This window comes from Rhinoderma darwinii, chromosome 3 (genome assembly GCF_050947455.1).
Source record: "Rhinoderma darwinii isolate aRhiDar2 chromosome 3, aRhiDar2.hap1, whole genome shotgun sequence".
Lineage (NCBI taxonomy): Eukaryota > Metazoa > Chordata > Amphibia > Anura > Rhinodermatidae > Rhinoderma > Rhinoderma darwinii.
Window position 1 is genome coordinate 380,074,821 of NC_134689.1, and position 27,844 is coordinate 380,102,664.

A 27,844-nucleotide genomic window follows, 5' to 3' on the forward strand; every position below is an offset into this window, starting at 1 on the left:
CTGTGACGTCAGGACCTCCGCTGCCATCCGGAACCAGGAAGGTAAGTAAAGTATGTTACTATAGTAACAGGGGCCCGCGGCCCGAGTTACTATAGTAACTTTTTATTGATGTGGTGCGGGGGGCCGTGGGCCCCCCTGGGTTCGGGGCCCGGTTGCAATTGCGACCGCTGCGACCCCTATAGCTACGCCAGTGACCGCAGGTAAATTTCTGCTCTGAGTTTTTACGCAGCATGTGGATGAGATTTGTTCAATTTCATCCACTTTGCCGCTACTGTATTCTGCGTCCGGAAAAAACACGGCAATTCCGCAGTGTGTGAACAAGCCCTAAGGGTGCTGTCACACGCCGCAGTTTTTGTTGCAGAATTTTCTGACAGAAAATTCTTTACATCCATCATATGTGACAGTCTCTGTAACCGATGCATGGATTTCTGCAAGTTCCATTCAGAAGAATGAAACTGATATTCAGCAGCAAATATTTCTGCAACAAAGTCTGCCACTTATGAGTAAACCATAAGACTTGGTTCACACTTTGTGGATTTAGTTCCAGATTTGACGCAGATAGCACCCTTCTGCATTGTGTACAATGATAAAAAAGATCATAAGGCTATTAAAATATTTTGTATAGATGGAACGTTGACCTAAGAAAAATTACCTCCGATAGGTGCAAGGAACCGCAGTCCAACACGGAGTATAGAGTTTACTTACTGGGCAGGTTATTTGGCGGCTGTGGAAAAATATGTATCCACCCCCACATGCACAAATGTATTAAAAAATGTTTTCAAAAGCAGTGAACTTTATTTCAGTAAGACAAAAGTTCAGACATTTCACACAGTTCACATTTTTCCTATCCCCAGTTCAAGTAGAAAGAGCTGCTCTGGAGTTTTCAAATGCCTTTAAAGTAAAGGAAATACCTAAGGAACTCAACAAGACTTTATTGGACACCTATTTTAATCCGTTAAATCTTGTTAAAGGGGTTGCACGTAAAAAACGGTGGTTTGTTGTCTTTGTTTAGAAGGAGCGCCACTTTTGTCCATGGGCTGTGTTTGGAATTTCAACTCAGCCCTATTCACTTGAATGGCAATGGCCAAACCCTTGAAATATACTGCTCATATGTATTCTCAATAATTGATTTTTCATTCACCAAAGAAGATTAGTGCACTCACATGAGTTGACGAAGGTCCCATTCCCAGTGAAGGTCTAAGGACCAGAACTGATAGTATCATAGGGACTTGTACTCGTAATATGGATGTAAAACGCGGCTATGTTGTTATGACCGGCTATGTTGTTACGACCGTCTAACCGGCTATGTTGTTACGACCGTCTAACCGGCTATGTTGCTATGACCATTCTCTGTAGGAGTACAGTTTCAAGGTAGCAGCGAAATACTGCACTCTCAAAAGTTTGTTAGACAGCCTTGTCCCTATTAACCTGTCTGTAAAATGAAACGCTACTTCAGATAGATTGGCATTTAGAGAATTATTAGAATTATGACAGTCCTCAAGCTACCAATCAGATGGGCAATGAAAAGACATTTACGAGCAGATCTGGAAATTTACGCAAAGTTAAGGGCCTGAGGGGGCAGTACATGACCTCAATCTTAGAAACCCTATGTCATGCACCGCCCCCCACTAGGCATAACGCAGTGTATCTATTTTTTCAGGAGTGTTCCCTTAATGGATTATTCTGCACACTTCGCTTCTTGTATAGCTCCGTGGTCATGTGGCTTTCCTATTTTTGTATGAGTTTTCTTATGCTTTATGAGATGTGAGCTATGGTAAAAGCTTCTGTAACAGATAGTGCAGGAATAAGGCTTCTCTCCTGTGTGCATTCGGAGATGAATGGCAAGATTTGAATTACGAGAAAACATTTTACCGCACTCTGAGCAGCCATAGGGTTTTTCACCAGTGTGGATACGTTGGTGCTTCTTCAATGTGGAACTGTGTGTGAATTTCTTCCCACACTCTTTGCATACAAAATCCTTCTTCGTTGTGTGGGTTCGCTGGTGGCTTATAAGATTGGACTGGTCTCTGAAGCCTTTACCACATTCTGCACATTCGTAAGGTTTTTCCCCTGTGTGCGTTCTCTGGTGTACTACAAGGTGAGACGACCGAATAAAGGCTTTTCCACATTCCCTGCAGACATAAGGCCGCTCCCCTGTGTGTATAATCTGGTGTTTTATAAGGGTTGAGCTACAGGAGAAACTTTTACCACAAATGTCGCAAACGAAGGGCCTATCACCCGTGTGAGCTTTGATGTGCAGCGTCAAGCGTGCCTTAGAGAAGAAGCTTTCGCCACACTCACTACATACAAATGGTTTATCCCCGATGTGCACCCTCTTGTGTATTATAAATGCTGAGTGGTAGGCAAAGCTCTTGCCACACTCATTGCAGGAATATGGTCTCTCTCTAGTGTGGGTTCTCAAATGACTTACAAGGTTCGACCTATCTATGAAGGTTTTCTCACATTCAGAACACGTGTATGGTTTCTCCCCTGTGTGAATTCTATAATGGACATTAAGGTTGGATTTCCGAGTGAAGCATTTATCACACTGAGTACACTGGTAAGTCTTTTCACTTCTGTTAGATGTTTGTCGGCTGGTGACATCAAGGCTTTCTACTAAGCGTTGTTTGCATGTTATACAGTCTCTTTGTCCTAGCTGTAAATTTGTCACATCACTTATGAGGAGACCACATTCAGGGCACTGTTCCTTACTAATGTGTATTTTCCGGTGCATGTTAAGGTGGGAAGACTGGGTAAAATATTTCCCGCACTCGGGACACGGATATGGCTTCGCACATGAGTGAGTCTTTTGGTGCCTTACCAGTTTACGCTTGTCTGAAAAAGACATTTTGCACTCTTCGCAATTGTATGGCTTTTCACCTGTGTGCATTGTCTGATGGGACGTCAGTTGATAACTTCGGAGGAAATGTTTTCCACACTCCATACATGAATAATGTCGAACACCCTTCTGACCTAAGTCATTATGCGATTGCATGGATTTCTTGACCTGTGTATTTTTTTGTGATACAATCTTATTGACATCCGATGGACAAACCATCATGATTTGATCATGACATTTTGGTTGCAGTCCAGATGTCTTGGAGTCACAAAGCGTCCATTTATTTCTCCATACTTGGAACTGCTCTTCAGGTGTATGACACAGAATGTTATCATGACGGGTCCAATATGAACGCTGGCTAAGATTCTGTAAATTTTTTGTAGCCATAGGAATTGTAGCCATGGTTGTGGGATCTGTAAAGACATTTCAGTGAGTAAATTTGCTGCAAAATTACGGTAGGTTTAATTAAATGTTATTGCAAAATAGCCATTAAAGGGGTTGTCCACTACCAGACACCGGATAGGTCATCAGTATATGATCTGTGGGGGTCAGACACCCAGACCCCACACCGATCAGCTGCTTCAGTGGCCTGCGGATACCGGAGGTCATTGCACAGAATGCAATGTATGGAGCCGGAAGCAGTTAGTCCCGTACATTGCATAGCGACCGTGCTGCAGAACTGCAGCTCTTTTCATATTCGCTTAAATAGGAACAGAGCTGCAGTACTGTTTACAGCTCCTATGCAGACATGTGCCCCCATCGGTACAGACAATAAAACAAACCCTCTGTAGTCTAACCCTGCAAACATCTTTCCATCTGAACCATGCTTATTGTCAACATAAGTTAGCAAGAAGTAGGGGGCAGATGAAAGGCACTATGGCTGCAGGATCCGACTACACAGTGTTTGTAGTCTGTAACTATGGAGACAGTCTACATAGGAGTTGTATGTACAAAACAGTAGGATATTTTTCATCAAGACTAAATGTAAAGTGGCTTCATTTTTCATTTAAGATGTATTGCAACAATAAAAAAAAATGGTTGCAAAGTGGGCAAAGCCTTTAAGAATGGACATTGCTGCTATACGGCACCTATTCAATTAAATATCCCCGCGTATCAATACTGCTTGTACTGAATATGGATACTAGTGAGACAAAGCATACGCTCAAGTTTTACCTGGTCTCTACTGTGTATGCAGCCCACACCCGAGGAGGACTGGCTGTAATATCTCTAGTCCCGAGTAATATTTTTTATTAATGGGAGGTACAATGTTAAAGAGGCTCTGTCACCAGATTTTGCAACCCCTATCTGCTATTGCAGCAGATAGGCGCTGCAAAGTAGATTACAGTAACGTTTTTATTTTTAAAAAACGAGCATTTTTGGCCAAGTTATGACCATTTTTGTATTTATGCAAATGAGGCTTGCAAAAGTCCTAGTGGGCGTGTTTACAGTAAAAGTCCAACTGGGCGTGTATTATGTGCGTACATCGGGGCGTTTTTACTACTTTTACTAGCTGGGCGTTCTGACGAGAAGTATCATCCACTTCTCTTCAGAACGCCCAGCTTCTGGCAGTGCACAGACACAGCGTGTTCTCGAGAGATCACGCTGTGACGTCACTCACTTCCTGCCCCAGGTCCTGCATCGTGTCGGATGAGCGAGGACACATCGGCACCAGAGGCTACAGTTGATTCTGCAGCAGCATCGGCGTTTGCAGGTAAGTCGATGTAGCTACTTACCTGCAAACGCTGATGCTGCTGCAGAATCAACTGTAGCCTCTGGTGCCGATGTGGCCGACACGATGCAGGACCTGGGGCAGGAAGTGAGTGACGTCACAGCGTGATCTCTCGAGAACACGCTGTGTCTGCACTGCCAGAAGCTGGGCGTTCTGACGAGAAGTGGATGATACTTCTCATCAGAACGCCCAGCTAGTAAAAGTAGTAAAAACGCCCGATGTACGCACATAATACACGCCCACTTGGACTTTTACTTTAAACACGCCCACTTGGACTTTTGCAAGCCTCATTTGCATAAATACAAAAATGGTCATAACTTGGCCAAAAATGCTCGTTTTTTAAAAATAAAAACGTTACTGTAATCTACTTTGCAGCGCCTATCTGCTGCAATAGCAGATAGGGGTTGCAAAATCTGGTGACAGAGCCTCTTTAACCCCTTAAGGACACAGCCTGTTTTGGCCTTCAGGACACAGCCGATTTTTTCAAATCTGACATGTTTCACTTTATGTGGTAATAACTCCGGAATGCTTTTACCTATCCAAGCGATTCCGAGATTGTTTTCTCGTGACACATTGGACTTTATGTTACTGGCAAAATTTGCTCGATACATTAAGTATTTAATTGTGAAAAACACCAAAATGTAGCGAAAAATTGCAAAAATTTGCATTTTTCTAAATTTATATGTATCAGCTTGTAAGACAGATGGTAATACCACACAAAATTGTTGCTAATTAACATCACCCATATGTCTACTTTAGATTGGCATTGTTTTTTGAACATCCTTTTATTTTTCTATGACATCACAAGGCATAGAACTTTAGCAGCAATTTCTCACATTTTCAATAAAATTTCAAAAGGCTATTTTTACAGGGACCAGTTCAGTTGTGAAGTGGATTTTAGGGCCTTATATATTAGAAACCCTCGATAAGTCACCCCATTTTAAAAACTTCACCCCTCAAAGTATTCAAAACAGCATTTAGAAAGTTTCTTAACCCTTTAGATGTTTCACAGGAATTAAGGCAAACTAGATGTGAAATGTTCAAATTTCTTTTTTTTTTTGCAGAAATTCATTTTTCATCTATTTTTTTTGTAACACAGAAAGTTTTACCAGAGAAACGCAACTCAATATCTATTGCCCAGATTCTGCAGTTTTTAGAAATACCCCACATGTGGCCCTAGTGCGGTAATGGACTGAAGCACGTAGCTTTAGCTCAACATTTTTCATTTTCTCAACAAATAAAGGAATAAAAGAACCCCAACATTTGTAAAGCAACTCCTCTGGAGTACGGCAATACCCCATTTGTGGTCATAAACTGCTGTTTGGGCACACGGCAAGGATCAGAAGAGAAGGAGTGCCATTTGGCTTTTGGAGCACAGATTTTGCTGGATTGGTTTCTTGACACCATGTCACTTTTGCAAAGCTCCTAAGGTGTCAGTACAGTGGAAACTCCCCAAAAATGATTCCATTCACAAAACTACACCCCTTGAGGAGTTCATCTAGGGGTGTAGTAAGCATTTTGACCCCACAGGTGTTTCATATATTTTATTAGAATTGGGCAGTGAAAATAAAAAAAATCCCTTTTCTTCAATAAGACGTAGTTTTAGCTGAAAAGGTTTCATATTCTCAACAAATAAATGTAAAAGAGCACCACAACACTTGTAAAGCAACTTCTCCTGTGTATGACAATACCACATATGTGGTCATAAACTGCTGTTTAGGCACAGAGTAGGGCACAGAAGGGAAGGAGCGCCATTTGGCTTTTGGAGTACAGATTTTGCTGGATTGGTTTCTGGGCGCTATGTCGCATTTGCAAAGTCCCTGTGGGACCAAAACAGTGGATCCCCCCCAGAAGTGACCCCATTTTGGAAACTACACCCCTCAAGGTATTCACCTAGGGGTGTAGTGAGCATATTAACCCCACAGATGATTGGCAGAAATTGGTGTGCACGTGATGTTGCAGAGTGAAAATGGTTTTTCAATAGATATGCCAATATCCAGCTTGTGCCACTGGAGACACACACCCCAAAAATTATTAAAAGGGTTCTCCCGGGTATGGCGATGCCATATATGTGGAAGTAAACTGCTGTTTGGGCACACTGTAGGGTTCAGAAGGGAGGTAGAGCCATTTGGCTTTTGGAGCGTGGATTTTGCTTGGTAGTAGATTTGTTTGGAGTCTTACTGGTGTTTCCGTTTATAATTTGGGGGTACATGTAAGGCGGGCGGAGTATATAAGGGGCATAGTCAGGTGGTATAGTGGGGTAAAAAAAAAACAATAAAATAATCCATAGATGTGTGTTATGCTGTGACACAATCCTTTCTGCACAGGCCGGTGTCGCACTAATAAATGGTCTTTACTTATCCCCCTTTTGGTCCACACTCGGCACCTTTGAAGTTTGGGGAATTTTGCTGAGAAGTGTTGTCCTGGTATAATACGGGCACCCTCACTTTCAGCAGATCTGTTTGGGCCCTCCCCTTCCTGGATCCCTAATTTTAGGGGCCTTGATAATTCGCCACTTGAAACAGAAGAAATGTTTCCCTCGGGCCGGCACAACTGCATATTTTTATTTCCTGGCTTATTGGAGCCTTAATTTTATTTTTTCATAGACGTAGTGGTATGAGGGCTGTTTTTTTTTGCGGGACGAGCTGTAGTTTTTATTGGTACCATTTTGGGGTACACGCGACTTTTTGATCACTTGTTATCCTTTTTTTTTTGGGAGGCAAGGTGACCAAAAAACAGCAATTCTGGCATATTTTTTTAGTTCTTTTTATACAGCGTTCACCACGCATTATAAATTACATGTTACCTTTATTCTGCGGGTCAGTCCGATTCCGGTGATACCTAATTTATGGCACTTTTTATGTTTTCCAACTTTTTGCACAATAAAATAACTTTTGTAAAGAGAATGGATTTTTTCTGTCGCCAAGTTGTGAGAGCCATAACGGTTTTAAATTTTTCGTCGACGGAGCTGTATGAGGGCTTGTTTTTAGCGAGACGAGTTATAGTTTTTATAGGTTCCATTTTTGGGTACATGCGACTTTTTGATCACTTTTTATTTCAATTTTTGGAAGACAAAGTGACCAAAAAATAGCAATTATGTCAGTATTTTTTAGTTATTTTTTTTACGGCGTTCACTGTGCGGAATAAATAACATAATATTTTTATAGTTTAGGTCGTTACAGTCGCAGCGATACCACATATGTATGGCTTTATTATTTTTTTCAATAATAAATGACTTGATAGGGAAAAAGGGCGATTGTGTTTTGTGTTATTATTTGAAACTTTTATTGTATTTTTTACAACTTTTATTTTTACTTTTTTGACACTTTTTTTGACACTTTTCTTTAGTCCCACTAGGGGACTTGAAGGTCCAACAGTTTGTTTGATGTTCTAATACATTGCACTACCTATGTAGCGCAATGTATTAGAACGGTCAGTTGTTCACTGACAGCAAGCCGATAAGGCTCCGCCTCTGGGCGGGGCCTAATCAGCTTACGTAATGGCAGACAGGAGTCCATTGTTAGGGCTCCTGTTGCCATGGTAGCAGTCGCCAGCCTTGCCATCGCGTGGCAAGGCTGCCGATTTGCTACAAACCTCTAGGATGCAGCGATCACAATGGATCGCTGCATCGAAGGGGTTAATGCCAGGAATCGGAGCTAGCTCCGGTTCCTGGCGATAGATCGGGGTGTCCGCTGTAACATACAGCGGACACCCACTGCTGATGACGCCGGCTCAGCTTCTGAGCCGGAAGCTGACCCGGCGCCATCTTGCCGATGGTACCGGAAGCCTCCTGGGCCCCGCCGACGACGGGGCATAGGAGGATTCCGTTGCTGGCGGACCGGGAGGTAAGCATTAGCCCTCCGATCGCCTTTGCAGCCACCGGCAACCCAGCGATCACGTTGCTGGGGCGCCGGTGGCTATTAATTCCTCACATGCTGCGATCGCTATTCAACGCAGCATGTGAGGGGTTAATCGGTCGGATCGGAGGCTAGCTCCGGTCCTGGCCGATACCTCAGGGTGCCAGCTGTAACATACAGCTGTCACCCGGCGGTGATGTCGCTGGCTCAGCTCCTGAGCCAGCTTCATCTCCATGACGTACAGTTACGTCAAGATGCGGGAACAGTCCATCTCCCATGACGTAACTGTACGTGATTTTGCGGGAAGGGGTTAAGCTGATAAATCACTACAGTTTATTGAAATAGAACATATAAATGTAATATTTATGATTTTAAACATGTAGCATTGTATCAAAAAGAACGGAAACCATCAGGAGCGTAGCTATAAGAAGTGCAGAGGTAGCAGTTACTCCCGAATCCTGGTGCCAAAGGGGGCCCAAAGGCCCATTATTATAAATGGCACAAAATAAGTCTGTTACAGATTTTGCATGGGGGCCCAGGAGATATAAGTTATACCTCTGGAAACTATGCCCTCTCCTATCTTTTTAGGCAACATAAGGCTTAGTGATTTCTGCGATATACAGTGTGAAGAAAATTTCTACAAAATAATGATCTATGTACAGAATTCAATTACATAAAACCCATGACCTATCAGTTTGCCATTTCTACAATTTCCCTGTTGAGTAGGAGTGAACATTTCACACTCGTCCCCTCCTATTTGATGACGGAGGGTCAGGGACCCCTATTCTCCCGAAAGGTGGTGATTCCAGAGGTAGGACCCACCACCTATCACCATGTAGTCAGAATACCCAGCAAGGTAGAACATTTGACACAAGACAATCACTATGTAACCATTTCCATAAGATAAGACAGTGATGTGTCCGAGCTTTATGTCACTAATTCTCACCGGAGTCAGATCCTGGCCAGTGTTTTTCCCATAGAGCTTCATCACCATTTTCAATCCTCCGCACAATCTCTGGTTTTTCAATCACAAAACCTGTGACGATAAAAGTTTAGAGGTTCCCATTTGTAGGAATCATATATATACCAAGTATGTACAAAATACTTATTCAAATAAAAATAAAACGTAGCTCCATTTTACTCATAAAAATGTGCCTCTTGTTCCACATTAACTATTGATAACATAACCCTAGTATACGCCGTCAACGTGTGATTATTGAAACCCCCACAATCACGAGGTGCTCATTTTTAGGGCCTCATAACTTATGTACATAATTAGTTCCCTATTCTGATCAGTCACATTTAAGGCATATCCACTGTATTGTAGTCTGGGTCAGGCAGCCCTGTGACTGTTCGGTATTTGGCCTGGGGGGTGGCGTGTTCTGGTTAAAGTATCTCTCCAGGCTCCCCCTTACTAAGACTCATCTCCTTCAGTATATGTGCAGCATTTACGTGATGATCTTTTTTCCCACTGGTGGTACTATAGTCATTCATTTAAAACTATCTGTACAAAAACATGGTTTTAATATAAATTAAGACTGGATTTACTCTTTACTAATGTATTACCTAATGACTGGAGTATTTGGAAATTGTCCATAGTGACTTCTTTGTAAAGATTCTTCTCCAAATCCCCCAGAGACGTCCACTCCTCCTTGGAAAAATGCACAGCAATATCACTGAATGTTAAAGAGCCCTAAAATGAAAGGAAATAACCAAAATAGTATATAATATTTATAAGTATTGTATAAAATGTACCAATGGGAATATAAGAGTTGGTCCCAGTAGGACAAACACTGACCATATTCCCTATTGTTCTGCTCAGGACCGCCCTCTATAAACTGGACCAGCTCATTACATAGTTGTCCATTCATTTAAAAGGGCCCAATGCAATACCACACTTCTCCTGCAGTGGCCGCTGCATGAGAAATGTGTGGCCACCTGCGATTTCAGCCGCCAAGGCAATCACAGCTGATCGCTAGCATGTCGACCTTTAGAGAAGAAGTTGTCCAAAAGGAACAACCCCTTTAAGAAGTATCGAATTATTAAATATTCTGTATTATCAGGCAGTTATATAAAATCAAATAAATGACACTTGTAAGGGTAGATAATCTCCAGAAATTATGCCACAATCATTTGTATTTTAACTCTTGATACTTGGTTACCTATGCTCAGTCTTTGCTTCCGTCTTTTTAAGATTATGGATTATCGTGCACCACCGATATATGTAAATAGATGCCGGACTATCAACATTTCTAAACTATTAGTTGCCAGTGGAATTTTACCGTATTAACATGGCTCTAAACACAGCTCAAGTATATACATTCAATTGCCATTGCTTACACAATTCCTTTCTGGTTCTTGCTCACTTTGAGGTTGAATTTCCATGTCTTCAGAAGATATTTGATGAACAGTTCTGGAGATATTTTCTGATAAGTTCCCCTGGCTGTGTTGGAGGGATGACTTGGTGGAACCCACACTTTTACTGTAAAATGGATTTACATCTATAGGATTCAGCACCGTTCGATTATCACCAGGCGATTTTACAGTCCCTAATGTCCTAACGTTCCAATCACAGTTATGTTGAGAAGTTGTGGTGTCCATAACATGTTCCTCTAAGAACGTTCCCTCTGAAACCAATGTATTTATTTGTTCTGAATGAGAAGGTGCATGGTTAAGTTCCGTAGTAGACAATTTTTCATCATCAGGTGGTTGTGATTTAATGGGAATTAATGTCATAGTACTCAAATGACCAGCAGACTGTAAGACTGTGGCCGTCTTATCTTCAACAATGGCTTCCTGGAAGATGCCATCAGAAACAAGCGAATAGATCTCCTCCAAATTAACGTGAATACTATCGGGAGTCTTTCTGTCAACAGTAGGCTCAGAGTTTATGGTCAATGGTTTATGGCCAATGGTCTCCGTTCCAGCTTCTCTATGCAAATTGTTCTCAGAAGAAAATAAATGTTTCTGGTTGGACAACACATGCCTAAAACCATGCATTTTTTCATCATCAGTCCACGCCATCTTCATGGGCACCAAAGTCATAACCTTTAGAGCTGTAGCCTCAATTTCCAATGTACACTGCACGGCCATGTCCACCATTTCTCTAAAATGGTCTTCAATCTGTATTGACATACAAGTTCTACAGGTAAATTTACCTTGACCCATACCTATCAAGTCCGTGTTTATTCCAACATCCATATAGGTTTTAGGAGGTTCATGTGAGGTGGCAGTGATACAAGTGGACTCTTCTAACATGGGGACAGAAGATGGAAGAACATTCTTCTTCATTAGCCTTTTGGTTCCACACACTTTATAGTCCTCAATTCTGGCACGCTTTCTATCTCTCTTCTCGTCCTCCATAATCCTGAAGTTCTTCAAGATTTAAGTTTCAATCCGGCTGGAACTTTTAGGGAAGGTTTTAAGGCAACATCAAGTCTTGTAGACAGTCAATGACAAAAAAAATTCAGTCGTGTTACAAGAATTCTGAAAAGACATAAAACGCAACGTAAATGACTATTTTTTTGACATCATTCTACAGATGTCATCTGATACTATAACACAATAGCATTTAACCCCTTGCCACCGCAATAATTTTTTGTTTGATCGTTCTCCTTCCCGCCTTCCAAAAGCCATCACTTTTTCGTCGATAGCCATATAAGGACTTGTTTTATGCGGGGCGGGATGAGTTGTAATTTTTAATAGCACCATTGAATGTACCTTATAATGTACTGAGAAATTATATATAAAAAGAAAAACAAATCTTTGTGAGGTGGAATGGAAAAAAAAAAAACAATGATTCCTCCATTGTTTGTTGGGTTTTTTCTTTTTACGGTATTCACCGTGCGGTAATAATGACAAGTTAACTTTATTTCAATACGATTACGGCGATACCAAATTTATATAGTTTTTTTCTTTATAATGTACTACTTTTACATATTCTAAGAGCCATGTCTTTTACATTTTTCCCATCGATGGAGGGGTGTAAGGGCTTGTTTTTGCAGGGCGTGCTGTAGTTTATACAACTTTTTGTTCACTTTTTATTCAAATTATTTTTTTTATGGCGTTCACCATAATGTTCTGACTTTTATGTACGCGGCGTTACCAATTATGTTTGTAGATGCCGCAGTTGCTATTGCCTGTGGAATGTATGTGGTTAAATGCCCAGGAGCAAAGCTATCACCGATACCGGCCCTTACGCCAAATTCACACGAATTTTCACATCCGAGGTGCCCCCCCGTGCAGGTTGAGTTTTCAAGGATCCCCATAGACTTGAGTCTATGGCGGGATCCGTGAAAACGGAACAAAATAGGACACATTCTATTTTTCAACAGACCCTTCACACCGTCCATCGAAACGACGGCCGTGTGAACGGCCCCATTGAAATACATGCGTCCGTTGTTTTAACGGCAGTCACATGGACGTACTCTACGTTTGTCTGAATTCGGCCTTACAGTGAAGTAAGTAACATACAGCCGACACCCGCTGGGTATGGAGTGGGCTCAGTCCGTGAGCCCGCTCCATACTCCTTCCTAGCCATGACATACAGTTACATCAAATGTTGGGAAGGGGTTTAAAGAACATTTATTAAAAGGGAATTTTTCACCAGGACAGACTCCTATTAGCCTCTGGGGTTCCAAAATTTCACATCAAGAACATACCGTAGTCTACAGCACTATTATTGCCATATAAAATACCAGAACCGTGAGGGACCCAATTATAAGTCAATAGGATTCGTCAGACTTTATTGGTCCATTCTCTCTGGAACAAGTGGCCGGATAAGTCGGAATGAACTGCCCAGGGGCTTAAATTTTTTATGAGCGTTAATCTTTATTCAAAGGAACGTATAAATAGTCCGTGTAAGGGGCCCGTGAATAAAATAGGACATGTCCTATTTTTGTCCATTTTCACGGATCCCTCAATAGGCTCAAGTCTATGAGGGATCCATGAAAACGGATCCCGCGCCGGATCGAATCGGACGATTTGACACACGTTCGTCTGAATAAGGCATTACGGTTATACACACACACACACATACATATATATATATATATATATATATATATATATATATATATCTCAAGAAGAATTTGGCAGTTACAGTTACCCACCTCCCTAATCCCCTACTTGAACACATGCTTTGCATATAGCAGGGGTCTCGCTATCCGGACCACCCATCCAGGGCCGGCCTTAGGGTAGATGGCGCCCCGTGCGAAATTATCTTTCGGCGCCCCACGCCATTATAAAAAATGCCCCATAAAAAAGCATAATTCCTCTCCATAGTATAATGCCCTATATAGTGCCCCCACACAGTGTAATGCCCCTTTAGTGCCCCACACAGTGTAATAATAATATTTAATAATGTAATATATTATAACGCCTTCAAGGACACAGTATTTTGTCCTCTAATTGTGCCCACACAGTGTTATGCCCCCTAAGTGCCACACACATTATATTGCCCCCTGTAGTGCCCCTACACAGTATGATGTCCTCCACAGAGTATAATGCCCCCACAGCCCCCCTAGTAGAAAGTGCCCCCTGTAGATTGTGCCGTACAGCCTCCCTGTAGACAGTGCCATAATCCCCCACCTCCTCCTTGTAGACAGTGCCATACAGCCCCCATCTGCCCCTTGTAGTGCCATACAGCCCCCCATCTGCCCCTTGTAGTGTCATACAGCCCCCCATCTGCCCCTTGTAGTGTCATAGAGCCCCACCTCCCTCTTGTACACAGTGCCCCCCACCGCCCCCTTGTAGACAGTGTCATACAGCACCCACCTCCCCATTGTAGAAAGTGACATACAGCCCCCACCTCCCCCTTGTAGACAGTGCCATACTGCCCCCCCACCTCCACCTGACAGGATCCTTGCGTAGGCCGGCTTGATCCAGAGATGTCATCACGCTGACTGGGCAGGGATCCTGTCCCTGCGCCTCATAGGCTGCAGGCGCCTCTGTAGCCTGTTACAGAGTTTCCCAACCTTTTCGGACTTGAGCCACCCCTGGAAAAAAAAAAATCCTCAGGGCCCCCCTACCAAAAATTGTTTAGAGAAAGACAGAAAATAGCTAAAAATAAGCACTACATTCTTAGGGTATGTTCACACAGCGTTTTTTTATAAGGCAGAAAAAATCTGATTTTGAATTGACAGCGTTATTTGATGGGGTTTTTTTAGCGTTTTTTTTTAAGCCGTTGAAGCGAATGCAAAAAACAGAGCAAAAAAAGCTCCAAACGAGCGCCACAGCTATTTTCTTCCTACTATTAATTTCAATTGGAGGTCAGAGGTGGAAACCACTTGAAGACCATCAGCCCCCCCCCCCCCCCCCACTCACAGTAAAATGACCATCAGCCCCTCCACTCACAGTACGGCTGGGTTCACACACACTATTTACGGCCGTAATTCGGGCGTTTTAGCCCCGAATTACGTCCGAAAATGTGGCTCAAAAGAGTCGGCAAACATCTGCCCATTCAATTTGAATGGGTCTTACGATATTCTGTGCCGACGGTCATTTTTTTTACGTGCCGCTGTCAAAAGACGGCGCGTAAAAGAGACACCCGCGTCAAAGAAAAGCCTGTCACTTCTTGAGACGTAATTGGAGCCGTTTTCCCTTGACTCCATGGAAAAACAGCACCAATTACGTCCGTAATGGACGCAGCGAAAAGCGCCTGCACATGCCATTACGTCTGAAATTACGGAGCTGTTTTCTCCTAAAAACTGCTCCGGAATTTCAGCCGTAACGGAGGCTGCCGTGTGAACATACCCTAAAATGACCATCAGCCCGTCCACTCACAGTAAAACGACCATCAGCCCCCCACTCACAGTAAAATGACCATCAGCCCCCCACTCACAGTAAAATGACCATCAGCCCGCCACTCACAGTAAAACGACCATCAGCCCGCCACTCACAGTAAAACGACCATCAGCCCGCCACTCACAGTAAAACGACCATCAGCCCCCCACTCACAGTAAAACGACCATCAGCCCCCCACTCACTGTAAAACGACCATCAGCCCCCCACTCACTGTAAAACGACCATCAGCCCCCCACTCACAGTAAAACGACCATCAGCCCCCCACTCACCGTAAAACGACCATCAGCCCCCCACTCACCGTAAAACGACCATCAGCCCCCACTCACAGTAAAACGACCATCAGCCCCCCACTCACAGTAAAACGACCATCAGCCCGCCACTCACAGTAAAACGACCATCAGCCCGCCACTCACAGATGCCCTCTGTAGATAGTACCACACAGCCCCCTGTAGATAGTGTCACACAGCCCCCTTGTAGGTCGTGCCACACAGCCCCCTTGTAGGTCGTGCCACACAGCCCCCTTGTAGGTCGTGCCACACAGCCCCCTTGTAGGTCGTGCCACACAGCTCCCTGTAGGTCGTGCAAAACAGCCCCTTTGTAGGTAATAGGGATGTCACGATACCTGAATTTGGACTTCGATACCGATACTTTGTGTAGTATTGCAATTTCGATACCAAAACGATACTTTGCCAACAGTAATAAAAAAAGGTTCTTCCATTTTCTGATGTGAGGCGCGAGGTGTGATGATGAATTTAACCTCCATGTGCCTCACATTAATAGTAATTAACCCCATCATGTTTCTCAGTCATAATGGGTTAATGTGTGAGGTACATGATGGGGTTAATTACTATTAATTTGAGGCACATGGAGGTTAAATTCATCATCACACCTCGCGCCTCACATTAATAAGTAAAGTTTTTTTTTATTTATTTTTTACAGAGTACACATCATAAATTATGCAAAAAAATTGTTGTGCAGGTTATTACGTCCACGCCATTACTGAATGTGTGTATATTTTATGTATTGAGATTTATTGTAATGCTTATTGTAAAAAAGGTATGTGTGTATTTTTTTTAAATTTAACATTACTTTATGTTTTTACTTTAGATTTAAACTTTAATATACTGGCTTATATCAGATATGTGCCAGTACATTAGCCTGTGTATGTATAGTACACAGGCAGTTGTTAGGACATACTTGGGTATGCCATAACAGGAAATATGGTAGGACAGCCCTGGGTTCCTTCAATGGACCCTGGGCTGTCTGCCCATATATGGTATGGCCCTCGATCGCATCACAGGAATTCCCTGTGACGCAATCCAGGGGCATCCCCCCTCCTCACTTTCCCCTGAATGCTGCAGGAGAATAGCGGCGGAGATGAGCGGTTTCTCTGATCTCCGCCGTTATAGAGCGGGGCTGCGGCTGTGTAATACAGTCATTGCCCCGCTCCTGACAGAAGTGCGCACGCGGTCAGCATGAGGTAATGCGGCTGGCCCTGCACTAATCAGCGGCGGCGCAGACACCGAAGACAGAACATGGGGGTGTTTTGCAGTGCGGCCGCCATGTTCTGTTTTCAGTGCCGCCGCTCATTAGTGCAGCGCTGGCCGCATCGCATCATCCTCGCGGCGCGCATTTGTCAGGACTCAGGAGCGGGGCAATGGCTGTATTACACAGCCGAAGCCCTGCTCTCATTCATCATGTATTACTATACTTAGCTGTGTGGCTCGAACCATTTGGGGATGCACAGTATAGAAGTTTCGATGCATTGTGCATCCCTTGTAAGTAGTGCCACAAATCCCCCCCTTGCCGCACAGCCCCCTTGTAAGTAGTGCCACACAGATCCCTTGTAGTGCCACACACACCCTTGTAGGTAGTGCCACACACACCCTGTGTAGGTAGCACTCCCTTCCTGTAGATAGCACCACTGTAGCTCCCTGTGGCTGGGGATTCCGCTCCTTGACGGAGTGCTTGATGTCTCTGTCCATATGTGAACAATGACATCAGGGGCAACTAACTCCTGAAGCAGAATCCCTGTCCTCAGCATTGCCGACGCTGTGACCGGGGATTCCACTCCAGGAGAAGCCCCTGACGTCTCTGTCCATTTAGTCGGGGGGTGCTATCTACAGGGGTTCTGAAAAAAAATCTCCTCCTCCTCACATCCACTTTGCGCTATGAGGAGGATGAGAGAAAGCACGTCCGTGGCAGTTGTCCAGAGGAGTGTCGCGGCGCCCCTGGAGGGTTCTCATGGGAACCTCATGTTGGGAACCACCAGCCTAGTAGATCGCAGTCAGGGAGATACCTCCCTGCTCTGCTATAGTGTTCAATAGTATCTGCGTCTTTAGCACGGCCGTATATACAACTCACGCTGCCCTAGGCACTAAGCCTGAATATACCTCCATTAACCCGTTCGTGACCGCCAATACGCCTTTTAACGGCAGCCACTAACGGGCTTTATTCTGATGCATATGCCTTTTTACGGCGCTGCATCAGGATAAAGTAAACAGAGCGTCAAATCTCCCTGCTCTCAGCTGCTAGAGGCAGCTGAGGGCTGGGAGCGTCCCTGCTCTGCCGGGTGAGATTGATATTAGTATCAATCTCACCCGTTTAACCCCTCCGATGCGGTGCTCAATAGCGTGCACCGCATCTGAGTGGTTTTGGAGAGAGGGAGGGAGCTCCCTCTCTCCCCCGACACCCGGCGATACGATCGTCTGTCTCTCTAATGGCAGCCGGGGGTCTAATAAAGGCCCCCAGGCTGCCTGGAGTGAATGCCTGCTAGATCATGCCGCAGGCATGACCTAGCAGATGCCTGTCCGTGTTAAACGGACAGGCAGTAATACACTGCAATACAAAAGTATTGCAGTGTATTATAAATGCGATCGCAGAATCGCATATTATAGTCAAAAACACCGAAAAAGGCCATACTTACAAATGGACACAGCCAGGTCAGCAACGCTGATGAAGGAGTGAGCAGGTGCTTTAAATAATAATAGCCACTCCCACTAGTCTTGAGGGGAGTGGTATGTGGTGCATGGGATGTGTAGTAAGAAATAATAAATGAATAGTGTGTGCAAGTGTAATACTATAAGTGAAATATAGGGGGCAGTAATGAGTGAAGTGCCTCAATAAAAATAAATGGATACGTACACACTATCCCTCCATGTTTCACTCACTTGCACCCCATTATCCATTTATTTTTATTGAGGCACTTCACTCATTACTGCCCCCTATATTTCACTTATAGTATTACACTTGCACATACACTATTCATTTATTATTTCTTACTACACATCCCATGCACCACATACCACTCCCCTCAAGACTAGTGGGAGTGGCTATTATTATTTAAAGCACCTGCTCACTCCATCAGCGTTGCTGACCTGGCTGTGTCCATTTGTAAGTATGGCCTTTTTCGGTGTTTTTGTATATGTCCTTGTTTTTATCGGTTCTGTCTGCGCATATTATAGTCCCCTAATGGGACTAGTAAAAAAGTGAAAAAAAAGTTTTATAAAGTTAATTAAAAAAAAAAGTGTGAAAAAAAATGAAAAACCCAGCTTTTCCCCTTACAAAATGCTTTACTGTTAAAAAACCAAAATAAAGTTAAAAAGTTACACATATTTGGTATCGCCGCGTCCGTAACGACCCCGACTATAAATCTATTACATTATTTAACCCGCACGGTGAACGCCGTAAAAAATGTAATAAAAAACTATGGAAAAATTGCTGTTTTCTGTGAATCCTGACTTAAAAAAAAATGTGATAAAAAGTGATCCAAAAGTCGCATCTACTCCAAAATGGTACCAATAAAAACTACAAGTCGTCCCGCAAAAAAAAAGCCCTCATGCAACCGCATCGGCGAAAAAATAAAAACGTTACGGCTCTTCAAATATGGAGACACAAAAACAAATAATTTTGAAAAAAAAGCGTTTTTACTGTGTAAAAGTAGTAAAACATACAAAATCTATACAAATTTGGTATCATTGCAATCGTAACAACCCGCTGAATAAAGTTAGTGTTATTTATACCACACGGTAAACGGCGTAGATTTAGGACGTGAAAAAGGGTGACGAAATTTCAGGTATTTTTCTATTCCCCCCCCAAAAAAAAGTTAATAAAAGTTAATCAACAAATAATATGTACCTCAAAATGGTGCTATTAAAAAATACAACTTGTCCCGCAAAAAACAAGACCTTATACAGCTATGTCGACATAAAAAGAAAAAGGTTATAGCTCTTGGAATGTGACGATGGAAAAACGTAAAAAATGGCTTGGTCATTAAGGTTTAAAATAGGCCGGTCATTAAGGGGTTAAAGGCCTATTTAGTTTAGCCAATTATCATCATGATTCACCAGTTTCTGACCAATTATAATGATATTTGGTCAGTGTTAAAGGGGAAGATCAATGATAAAAACTTTGCTTATCGTTAATCTCTAATGAGAAAAAAAAAGGTAATACACCCGGCCGTAGTCATAGCGATGCGTATTCTGTTCTGAGCGTAGCCCGGCCTCCAGGGATGACGATGCGTCCCATGTGACAGCTGCAGCCAATCAAAGGCTGCAGCGGTCACATGGACGACAGCATCATCGCAGGAGGCGGGGCTACGCAGAGAGAGGGACTATGGCCGGGAGTATTAGCTTTTTTTTAAATTTATTTCTGCAGTCTTTCCGCCCCAAAAACTGCACCAAAATTTGGTGCTGTTTTTCAGGTGAAATTCCCTGCGGTTCTCAGGACGTATACACTGTGTAGTTTTACGTATCCGCCCTGTGTGTTCCTACCCTTATAATCAAGTTGCTCTCCTCCACAAATATTATCTCTAAGGGCTTATTCAGGCGAACGGGAATTACGTCCGTGCAATGAGTCCGCTGCGTAAATGTCACATGTCCGTTCTTTGAGCGTTTTTTGCGCATCATGCACCCATTGAAGTCAATGGGTGCGTGAAAACCACGCATGCCACACGGAAGCACTTCCATGCGAACAGCGTGATTGGCGCAACAGCTGTGAAAAGGATGAGTGAAAACAGAAAAGCACCACGTGCTTTTCTGTTTACAAACATCCAAATGGAGTGTCATAATGATGGCGGCTGCGCAAAAAGCACACAGCCGCGCATCATACGGGGCTGACACACGCAGCTGTCAAATGCATTTTGCGCAGGCAAAACACCGCGTTTTTTGCGTGCGCAAAAGGCACACGCTCGTGTGAATCCAGCCTAAGGGTAAGGCCACACAGAGTGGCCCTGACACGGTCGCAACGCAGCTAACAACCACGCCGGCACCATGTTCAGTGCGGCTGTCAAACAGCCTGTTAATGGCCGCACGTATTCCGGTTACACGCTCATGCGCACTGCCGCTCCATTCATTCTCTATGGGAGCGCCGGAGATAGCCGAGTGCAGTGTTCTGCTTTTTCCGGCGCTCCCATAGAGAATGAACAGGGAGTAAGCTGTTGTAATTTGCAAAATCGTGCGTCCATAAAGGGTGTATTAATTCATGGCCGCACGATTTTGCAGATAAAGGGACGGTTTACCCGCGTTAACGTGCGGTCATGAATTAATACACCCTTTATGGCCGCACGATTTTGCAAATTACAACAGCTTACTCCCTGTTCATTCTCTATGGGAGCGCCGGAAAAAGCAGAACACTGCACTCGGCTATCTCCGGCGCTCCCATAGAGAATGAATGCGGCAGTGCGCGTGTGAATGTAACCGGAATACCCCGTAACGAGGTATTGGACAGCCGCTCCTACATAGTGCCAGCGCGGTTGTTGGCCGCGTTGCGACAGTGTGAGGGCCGCTCCGTGTGGCCGGACCCTAAAGAATCCTTTCTCCCCATACATAACGCTAAGTTCCCCTCCCCCATGATTCATAATAAGCTCCAACACCACAAAATAAACTATACAGAAGTCCCCCTCCCCACAAAATACATGTATAAAGAATCCCCTCACTCCTATAGCATTTAGGGCAATGTCCCCTCACCTTCAAAATCGATCTGTAAAAAATACACTCATAGTACCTCTAACCTAGTCTCCCCTCCCCCACAAAATCGATCTTTTAAAAAAAACAAAAAAACATCTTGTTACACATCACATAAAGCCCCCTCTCTCCCCCAGCACATAAATTAAGCTAAAGCTGCTGCTCTTCTTACCTGACTCTGGAGCTCCGTGGAGGAGTCTTCACTGGGGCAGCAGCACAGCAGGAAGGAGCTGCGTGAGGTGCTGAGTGTGTGTGACCCTGCAGTACAGGCTGTGCCGATTGGTGGAGCAGACAGAAGCGCCTGCTGCTCCTCCAATCAGCGCTCACTTCACGCAGCAGTGCAGAGGGAGGAACATTTCTCCTCTCTTCTGCTCGTACCCACTGGCGCCCCCCTTACAGCATGGCGGCCGGCGCCCTGTGCGACCGCACGTGTCGCACATAGCTAAGGCCGGCCATGCACCCATCTAAGAGCAGCATTCAGAGGGGATTTCAGCTATGGCGGATTATAAACAATGGTGTCCTATGGATTACAATGTTTTTTTTCGGATTCCCTGCCGTTTCATAGAAGAGGAGCATTTTCATAGCGATTCCTCCAGATCCATTGAGACTCGCAATCATTATAATAACCAAGACTTTCGAACAGCGGAGCACCATACAGCATGCAGAGGTAGTACAATACAACCGCACAGACATTTATCAGTGTAGGAAATGTATATATACATACAGTGGAATACACAGCAAGCAGCCGGGATCACATAACATTCTCTGACTTCTGTCCTGGCTGCAGCAGATTTCCCTGGATAATGGCTGGAGGACGTGATTCTGGTATCAATAGTCTATTGACTTCCTGCAGCAAAGCATGTTGGGGATTGTAGTTCTGGCACAAACTGCAGGCAGGAAGTGGAGCTACATATTTTCAGCACTACATCAAGTTAATGTAGTAGTGCCGAGATGTTTCTTAGCATAAGCTAATTTAACTGTTTTGCTGCCAGACCTAGGGAATCATTTACTATAATAATCGCATTAAATGTACTACTACTCTCTTTATTTTCTGCAGCTTGTATTGTTCATGGGGAAGTCAGATATGTTTACCTGTGAGTATAGTTAGGGTATGTGCACACACTAATTACGGACGTAATTGACGGACGTATTTCGGCCGCAAGTCCCGGACCGAACACAGTGCAGGGAGCGGGGCTCCTAGCATCATAGTTATTTACGACGCTAGGAGTCCCTGCCTCTCTGCAGGACAACTGTCCCGTACTCTAATCATGTTTTCAGTACGGGACAGTAGTTCCACGGAGAGGCAGGGACTCCTAGCATCGTACATAACTATGATGCTAGGAGCCCGGCTCCCTGCACTGTGTTCGGTCCGGTACTTGCGGCCGAAATACGTCCGTCAATTACGGACGTAATTAGTGTGTGTGCACATACCCTTAATCATGTTTTCAGTACGGGACAGTTGTCCTGCAGCGAGGCAGGGACTCCTAGCATCGTACATAAGTATGATGCTAGGAGCCCGGCTCCCTGCACTGTGTTCGGTCCGGTACTTGCGGCCGAAATACGTCCGTCAATTACGGACGTAATTAGTGTGTGTGCACATACCCTTAGGGTATGTTCACACGCACTAATTACGGACGTAATTCGGGCGTTTTTGCCCCGAATTACGTCTGAAAATAGCGCCTCAATAGCGTTGACAAACATCTGCCCATTGAAAGCAATGGGCAGACGTTTGTCTGTTCACACGAGGCGTAATTTACGCGTCGCTGTCAAATGACGCCCGCGTCAAAGAAGTGACCTGTCACTTCTTTGGCCGTAATTGGAGCCGTTATTCATTGACTCCAATGAATAGCAGCGCCAATTACGTCCGTAATAGACGCGGCGTTCAAGCGCCTGCACATGCCGATACGGCTGAAATTACGGGGATGTTTTCAGGCGGAAACATCCCCGTAATTTCAGCCGTAACGGTCGCCCTCGTGTGAACATACCCTTATATTTATTAAGATATGGTGAAATTCCTTTAATCCAGCATCCGATAATCCAGAAAGTTTGACAATCTGGCGATGATTTCCAGCACAGATCCGCAATTGGGTGTAATTACATGAGTTATTATGCTTGTCGAGGTCTTTTCAACTATGTTTTTCTGTTTACAAAAATGGCGCGGGTTTTGCTGTTTTTTTTATTTAGCTAAAAACAAGTTTTACTAAAGGCGTATAAAAAAAGCCAGTACATGGATATACACGCGACTTTTGGGGACAGGAAGGTTACCATAGTGCTCGGCTGATTTTCTTATGCTCATGCTCATCGTTTACTTCGTGCTTGACCCAGAATGTTTGACTAAGTATGTGACCCCCCTCTGTACCTAGTCTAGATTGCTGACTATCTGCATTTCATGACCTTGGTAAGTTTGACTTTATTTAAACATTTGTCCCCCCTTGTACTGCCTTTTGGCTGCCGTACCGCTCTGTTCCAGCCCAGTCTAATATTTGACTATGTTTTTGCTGTATCCTTTGGCGCTGACTGCGACTGATAAGTCCTGGCCTTGTTAGGCGACTATTAGGAGTCCCTGCCTCTCCGTGGAACTACTGTCCCATACTGAAAACATGATTACAGTATGGGGCAGTTGTCCCGCAGCGAGGCAGGGACTCCTAGCATCGTACATAACTATGATGCTAGGAGCCCGGTTCCCTGCAGTGTGTTCGGTCCGGGACTTGCGGCCGAAATACGTTCCGTCCTTTACGGACCGAACATGCTCGTGTGAATCCAGCCTTACACAGTAAGTTTTGTACTGCCTAGAACAGGGACTTATTTTGTCAATACCGAGCTACTGGCAATTAAATGCTATGTACAACTTCAAAATCTTTTTTGTTTTTATTTTATTTCTTTATACAAATGTATATCAGTGTGTTTGGTGCAACTCTCTAAATACTTTTTATTAGAAATTATTTTTACTTTTTGAGATACCGATGCTTTGTATCCTGTATACAAAGCAGCTGTATCTAGCGCTGAACCCTGAATCTGTCAGGTTAGCGGCACTGACGTGTTCAGTGACTTCAGGTCCTGCATGTATCTGAGGATCGAGCTGTTATCGATCACATCTAAGTTCATAACTTAGATGAGATGGATAACAGGTGGATCCTGTGTGTCAGAGACACGCAGGACCCTTTGACACTGAACCCATCAGTTCCGTGGACTTGACAAATTCATCAAAATCTGCATTACAAAAGCCAAATGGCGCTCCTTCCCTTCTGAGCCCTGATGTGTACACAAACAGCAGTTTAGGGCCACATATGGGTTATTGCATAGCTCCCAACCGTCCCGGATCCGGCGGGACGGTCCCGGTTTCTCACCGCTGTCCCGCCGTCCCGGGCGGTCTGAAAAATGTCCAGCTGGGTGCTGCAGCGGTATCAAAACAGCTGATTGCTGCTAACAGGCGTCCTGCATGCTGTGCGACTGCAGCAGCGATTAGTGATCAGCGTCAGGAGGCAGGGAGTTTTGCAGCGGCGTTCTGACTGGTGTCGATGCCGGCTCGAGAGTGGACGTGTCAGGTGACAGGTCAGGTGACTCGACTGGTCCACTCCCAGGCCGGCATCGACACCAGTCAGAACGCTGCTGCCAGACCTCCTGCCTTCTCTTAACGGTGAGTGACGTGAAGGCAGAGCGGAGAGTGGAAGCAGTAGGCTACCTCTACACAGCGACTTTGGTCATGCGACTTGAAAATCACAATGTCGCAATGCCACATCGCCAGTAATGATTGTGAATGTGGCCGCGTTAAGGCACGCAATTTAATGCAACCGCGTCACAACAGTCACAGAAATTGCAAGCCTGATGGACTTTTGGTTGCAGATTGCAAGTCATACTCATAGACTTTATTGTAAGTTGCATGCGACAGTGACTCATTTGTGATTTTTATTTTTTTGGGTGTCTATTGATGTCCCAAAGCCTAAATCACATGCGACTCGCAACCAAACCACCTCCTAAAATAGTCCCCAAATAGACCGCAAGTTGCATACAAATCGGAATTATTTTTTTTCTAGAGCGACCAAAGTTGTCATGTAGTCCTAGCTTTAAAGAGGACCTTTCAGCTATTGACATCTCATATAGTATCCTTGTATTGCCCATGAGATAACAATTCTGGATCATCTTTACTTAGAATGTTGTGACATTCCTCTGTTATTCCTCCTGGAAATGTATGAATAAGACCTGGCCTACATGGAGACTTCTTGTAACTGAACTAATTAATTTCAACTATAGTATATGTGTGGCCAATACAAAGAGCTAGCACATGATTTGTTCTTTCCAGGGACTTTACAAAGGACCAGTCGACATTCATTGCGTGCTGAGGAAATGTATTTCAGACAAAAATATAGGAAAGGGTTCTTGACTGGAGTAAGTAGAGTCGTGTTATCTCCAGGTTTGGATTTAATGGCCACAGCAGCCGTTTTATTAGATAAACATGTCCAAAATAATTTACCAAAAACACGAAAAACTTGTAATTCCAACAATTGAATTAAACCACAACAATCAAAAAACACAACCCTATCAGGGTCATAACATCTTTTAAACTTAACTATGACAGAAGAAGTCCTTGAAGGCACTCACATTGTCTTGGCCATCTGCCCACACCACTTTTCTTACCCCAGCTGTTACCTGGCTCGGAGGCACCGAGTACCTTTTGCAGATGATCTCTGTTCACAAAATCAAGCTTCTAAGGGATGACACTAAGAAGCCTCCCAGTATCCAGACGGACATCTGAGGGCCATATCTTCCAATATTTTTGCGTGGATGCATACCCGCGATGCATGCACACCACCGCTTTTAATGACCAAACCCAAGGACTCCCCATGCAGCTGTTATGACGAACAAAAGACAAAACAATATACACTCAAACCAATGATACAACAAGGACCCCTACCCCCCATTATTAAAATAGCGGCCAACTATCAATCAAAAAAGCAACAACTAAAATAAATGAAGGACGGGCAGGAAACGCTGTTGTCTCTGCTTGGGACATAATGCAGAGGAAATGGCGGGAAGCCTCTCCTAATACTGCCCTTCCCTCAATCTCCCTAGGCAGCTCCCCCTTTCCTACCATGTAACCCCCATAGACTGTGCTAAGACCTCCCTCCTATCCCGGTCATGGAGGCCTCCCCTCATCGCCTTTCAGGCTATTGTACGGCCTCTTCTTTACAGCGAAAGTAGTCAAACTATGGAATGCCCTTCCCCAAGAGGTAGTGATGGCAGCTACTATGTCAGCATTTAGAAAATGGCTAGATGTTTATTTACTGACGAATGGCATTGAAGGTTATAAATAATCTAGCAATTAACCCCTTAATGACCGGGCCATTTTGCACGTTAATGACCAAGGATTATTTTTTGTTTTTTCACGGTCGCATTCCAAGAGTCGTAACTTTTTTTTTATTCCGTCGACATCGCCGTATAAGGGCTTGTTTTTTGCGGGACGAGTTGTATTTTGTAATTGCACCATTTTTAGATGCTTACAATATATTGATTAACTTTTATTAACTTTATTTTAGGAGAGAATTGAAAATAAGCAGCTATCCCAGCATTAATTTTCACGTTATAAGTTTACGCCGTTTACTATGCAGCGTAAATAACATGTTCACTTTATTCTATGGGTCGGCACTCTTACGGGGATACCAAATATGTAAAGGTTTTATATGTTTTCCTACGTTTGCACAATAAAAAGCCTTTTAGAAAAAAATTACTTGTTTTTGCATCGCCGCATTCCAAGAGCCGTCATTTTTTTATTTTTCCGTCTATGTGGCCGTATGGGGGCTTGATTTTTGCGGGCCAATGTGTAGTTTTCATTAGTACTATTTTGGGGTACATAGGACTTATAGATTAACTTTTATTTTATTTTTTATGGGGGGAATGGGAGAAAACAGAGAATTTTGCCGTTGTTTTTTGCGTTTTTTTTGGACGCCGTTCATCCGGCGGTTTAATTAATGTGTTCATTTTATTGGTCAAGTTGTTACGATCGCGGGGATACCATATATGTGTATGTTTGATTTGTTTTGACACTTTTACTGAATAAAACCACTTTTTGGGCAAAAAAAGTAGTTTTATTTGATTTTGACTGTAATTATTATTATTTTTTTCTACAAACTTTATTTAACTGATTGACATTTTTTTTTTTTTAAGTCCCACCAGGGGACTTCACTATGCGATGTGCCGATCGCATATATAATGCTTTGGTATACTTAGTAAAACTGACAGGCAATCTGTTAGGTCATGCCTCCGGCATCGCCTAACAGGCAGATGCTGAAGACAGACCTGGGGGTCTTTGTTAGACCCCCGGCTGTCATGGAAACCCGACGGCGACCCGCGATTTGTTTGCGGGGGCGCCGATCGGGTGACAGAGGGAGCTCCCTCCCTCTGTCAAACACATTAGATGCCGCTGTCACTATTGACAGCGGCATTTAATGGGTTAAACTGCCGGAATCGAAGCGCGCTTCGATTCCGGCAGTTGCAGCAGGAGCCAGGCTGTGTATAACAGCTGTGCTCCTGCCGCTGATCGCGTGGGTACAGTCTCAGTACCCGCGCCATCACAGGACGGATATATCCGTCCTCCTGCGCGAACTAGCAGCTGCTGAGGACGGATATATCCGTCCTTCGGCGTTAAGGAGTTAAA

At 44.0% G+C, this 27,844-nt stretch overlaps 1 protein-coding gene and 1 long non-coding RNA gene across 5 annotated transcripts in view; one reads left to right on the forward strand and one right to left on the reverse strand.

The window, feature by feature from the left end:
• Positions 1–571: 571 nt before the first annotated feature.
• On the reverse strand, positions 572–22,020 carry LOC142750061 (uncharacterized). 4 transcript variants are annotated; one of them, XM_075858836.1, is made up of 5 exons: positions 21,917–22,020; positions 10,766–11,911; positions 9,992–10,073; positions 9,372–9,461; positions 572–3,252 (listed from the first exon to the last, which is right to left on the reverse strand). In XM_075858836.1, exons 2-5 carry the CDS (start codon positions 11,786–11,788, stop codon positions 1,679–1,681), a joined length of 2,769 nt encoding a protein of 922 aa, XP_075714951.1. In that variant the 5' UTR covers positions 11,789–11,911; positions 21,917–22,020; the 3' UTR covers positions 572–1,678. The 4 variants fall into 4 exon arrangements, with proteins under 4 accessions (XP_075714951.1, XP_075714949.1, XP_075714947.1 ...); XM_075858834.1 differs by having other exon boundaries at positions 9,992–10,076; XM_075858832.1 differs by having other exon boundaries at positions 9,992–10,118.
• Positions 21,548–27,844, forward strand: part of LOC142750067 (uncharacterized) — a 46,427-nt gene continuing 40,130 nt past the window's right edge. The window contains exon 1 of the long non-coding RNA XR_012882562.1: positions 21,548–21,859. This is a non-coding gene — a long non-coding RNA (uncharacterized LOC142750067). The remainder of the gene's footprint in view (positions 21,860–27,844) is intronic.

What these genes read in the sequence shown, in the direction of transcription:
- LOC142750061 (XM_075858832.1), bottom strand. Translation starts at nt 11,788, where the DNA reads ATGGAGGACGAGAAGAGAGATAGAAAGCGTGCCAGAATTGAGGACTAT. An exon ending in AAGAACCAGAAAGGAATTGT is followed by an intron (nt 10,119 to 10,765) that starts GTAAGCAATGGC and finishes CTTTCATTTTAG; the next exon opens with GGCTCTTTAACATTCAGTGA. An exon ending in CTGGCCAGGATCTGACTCCG is followed by an intron (nt 3,253 to 9,371) that starts GTGAGAATTAGT and finishes ATGTCTTTACAG; the next exon opens with ATCCCACAACCATGGCTACA.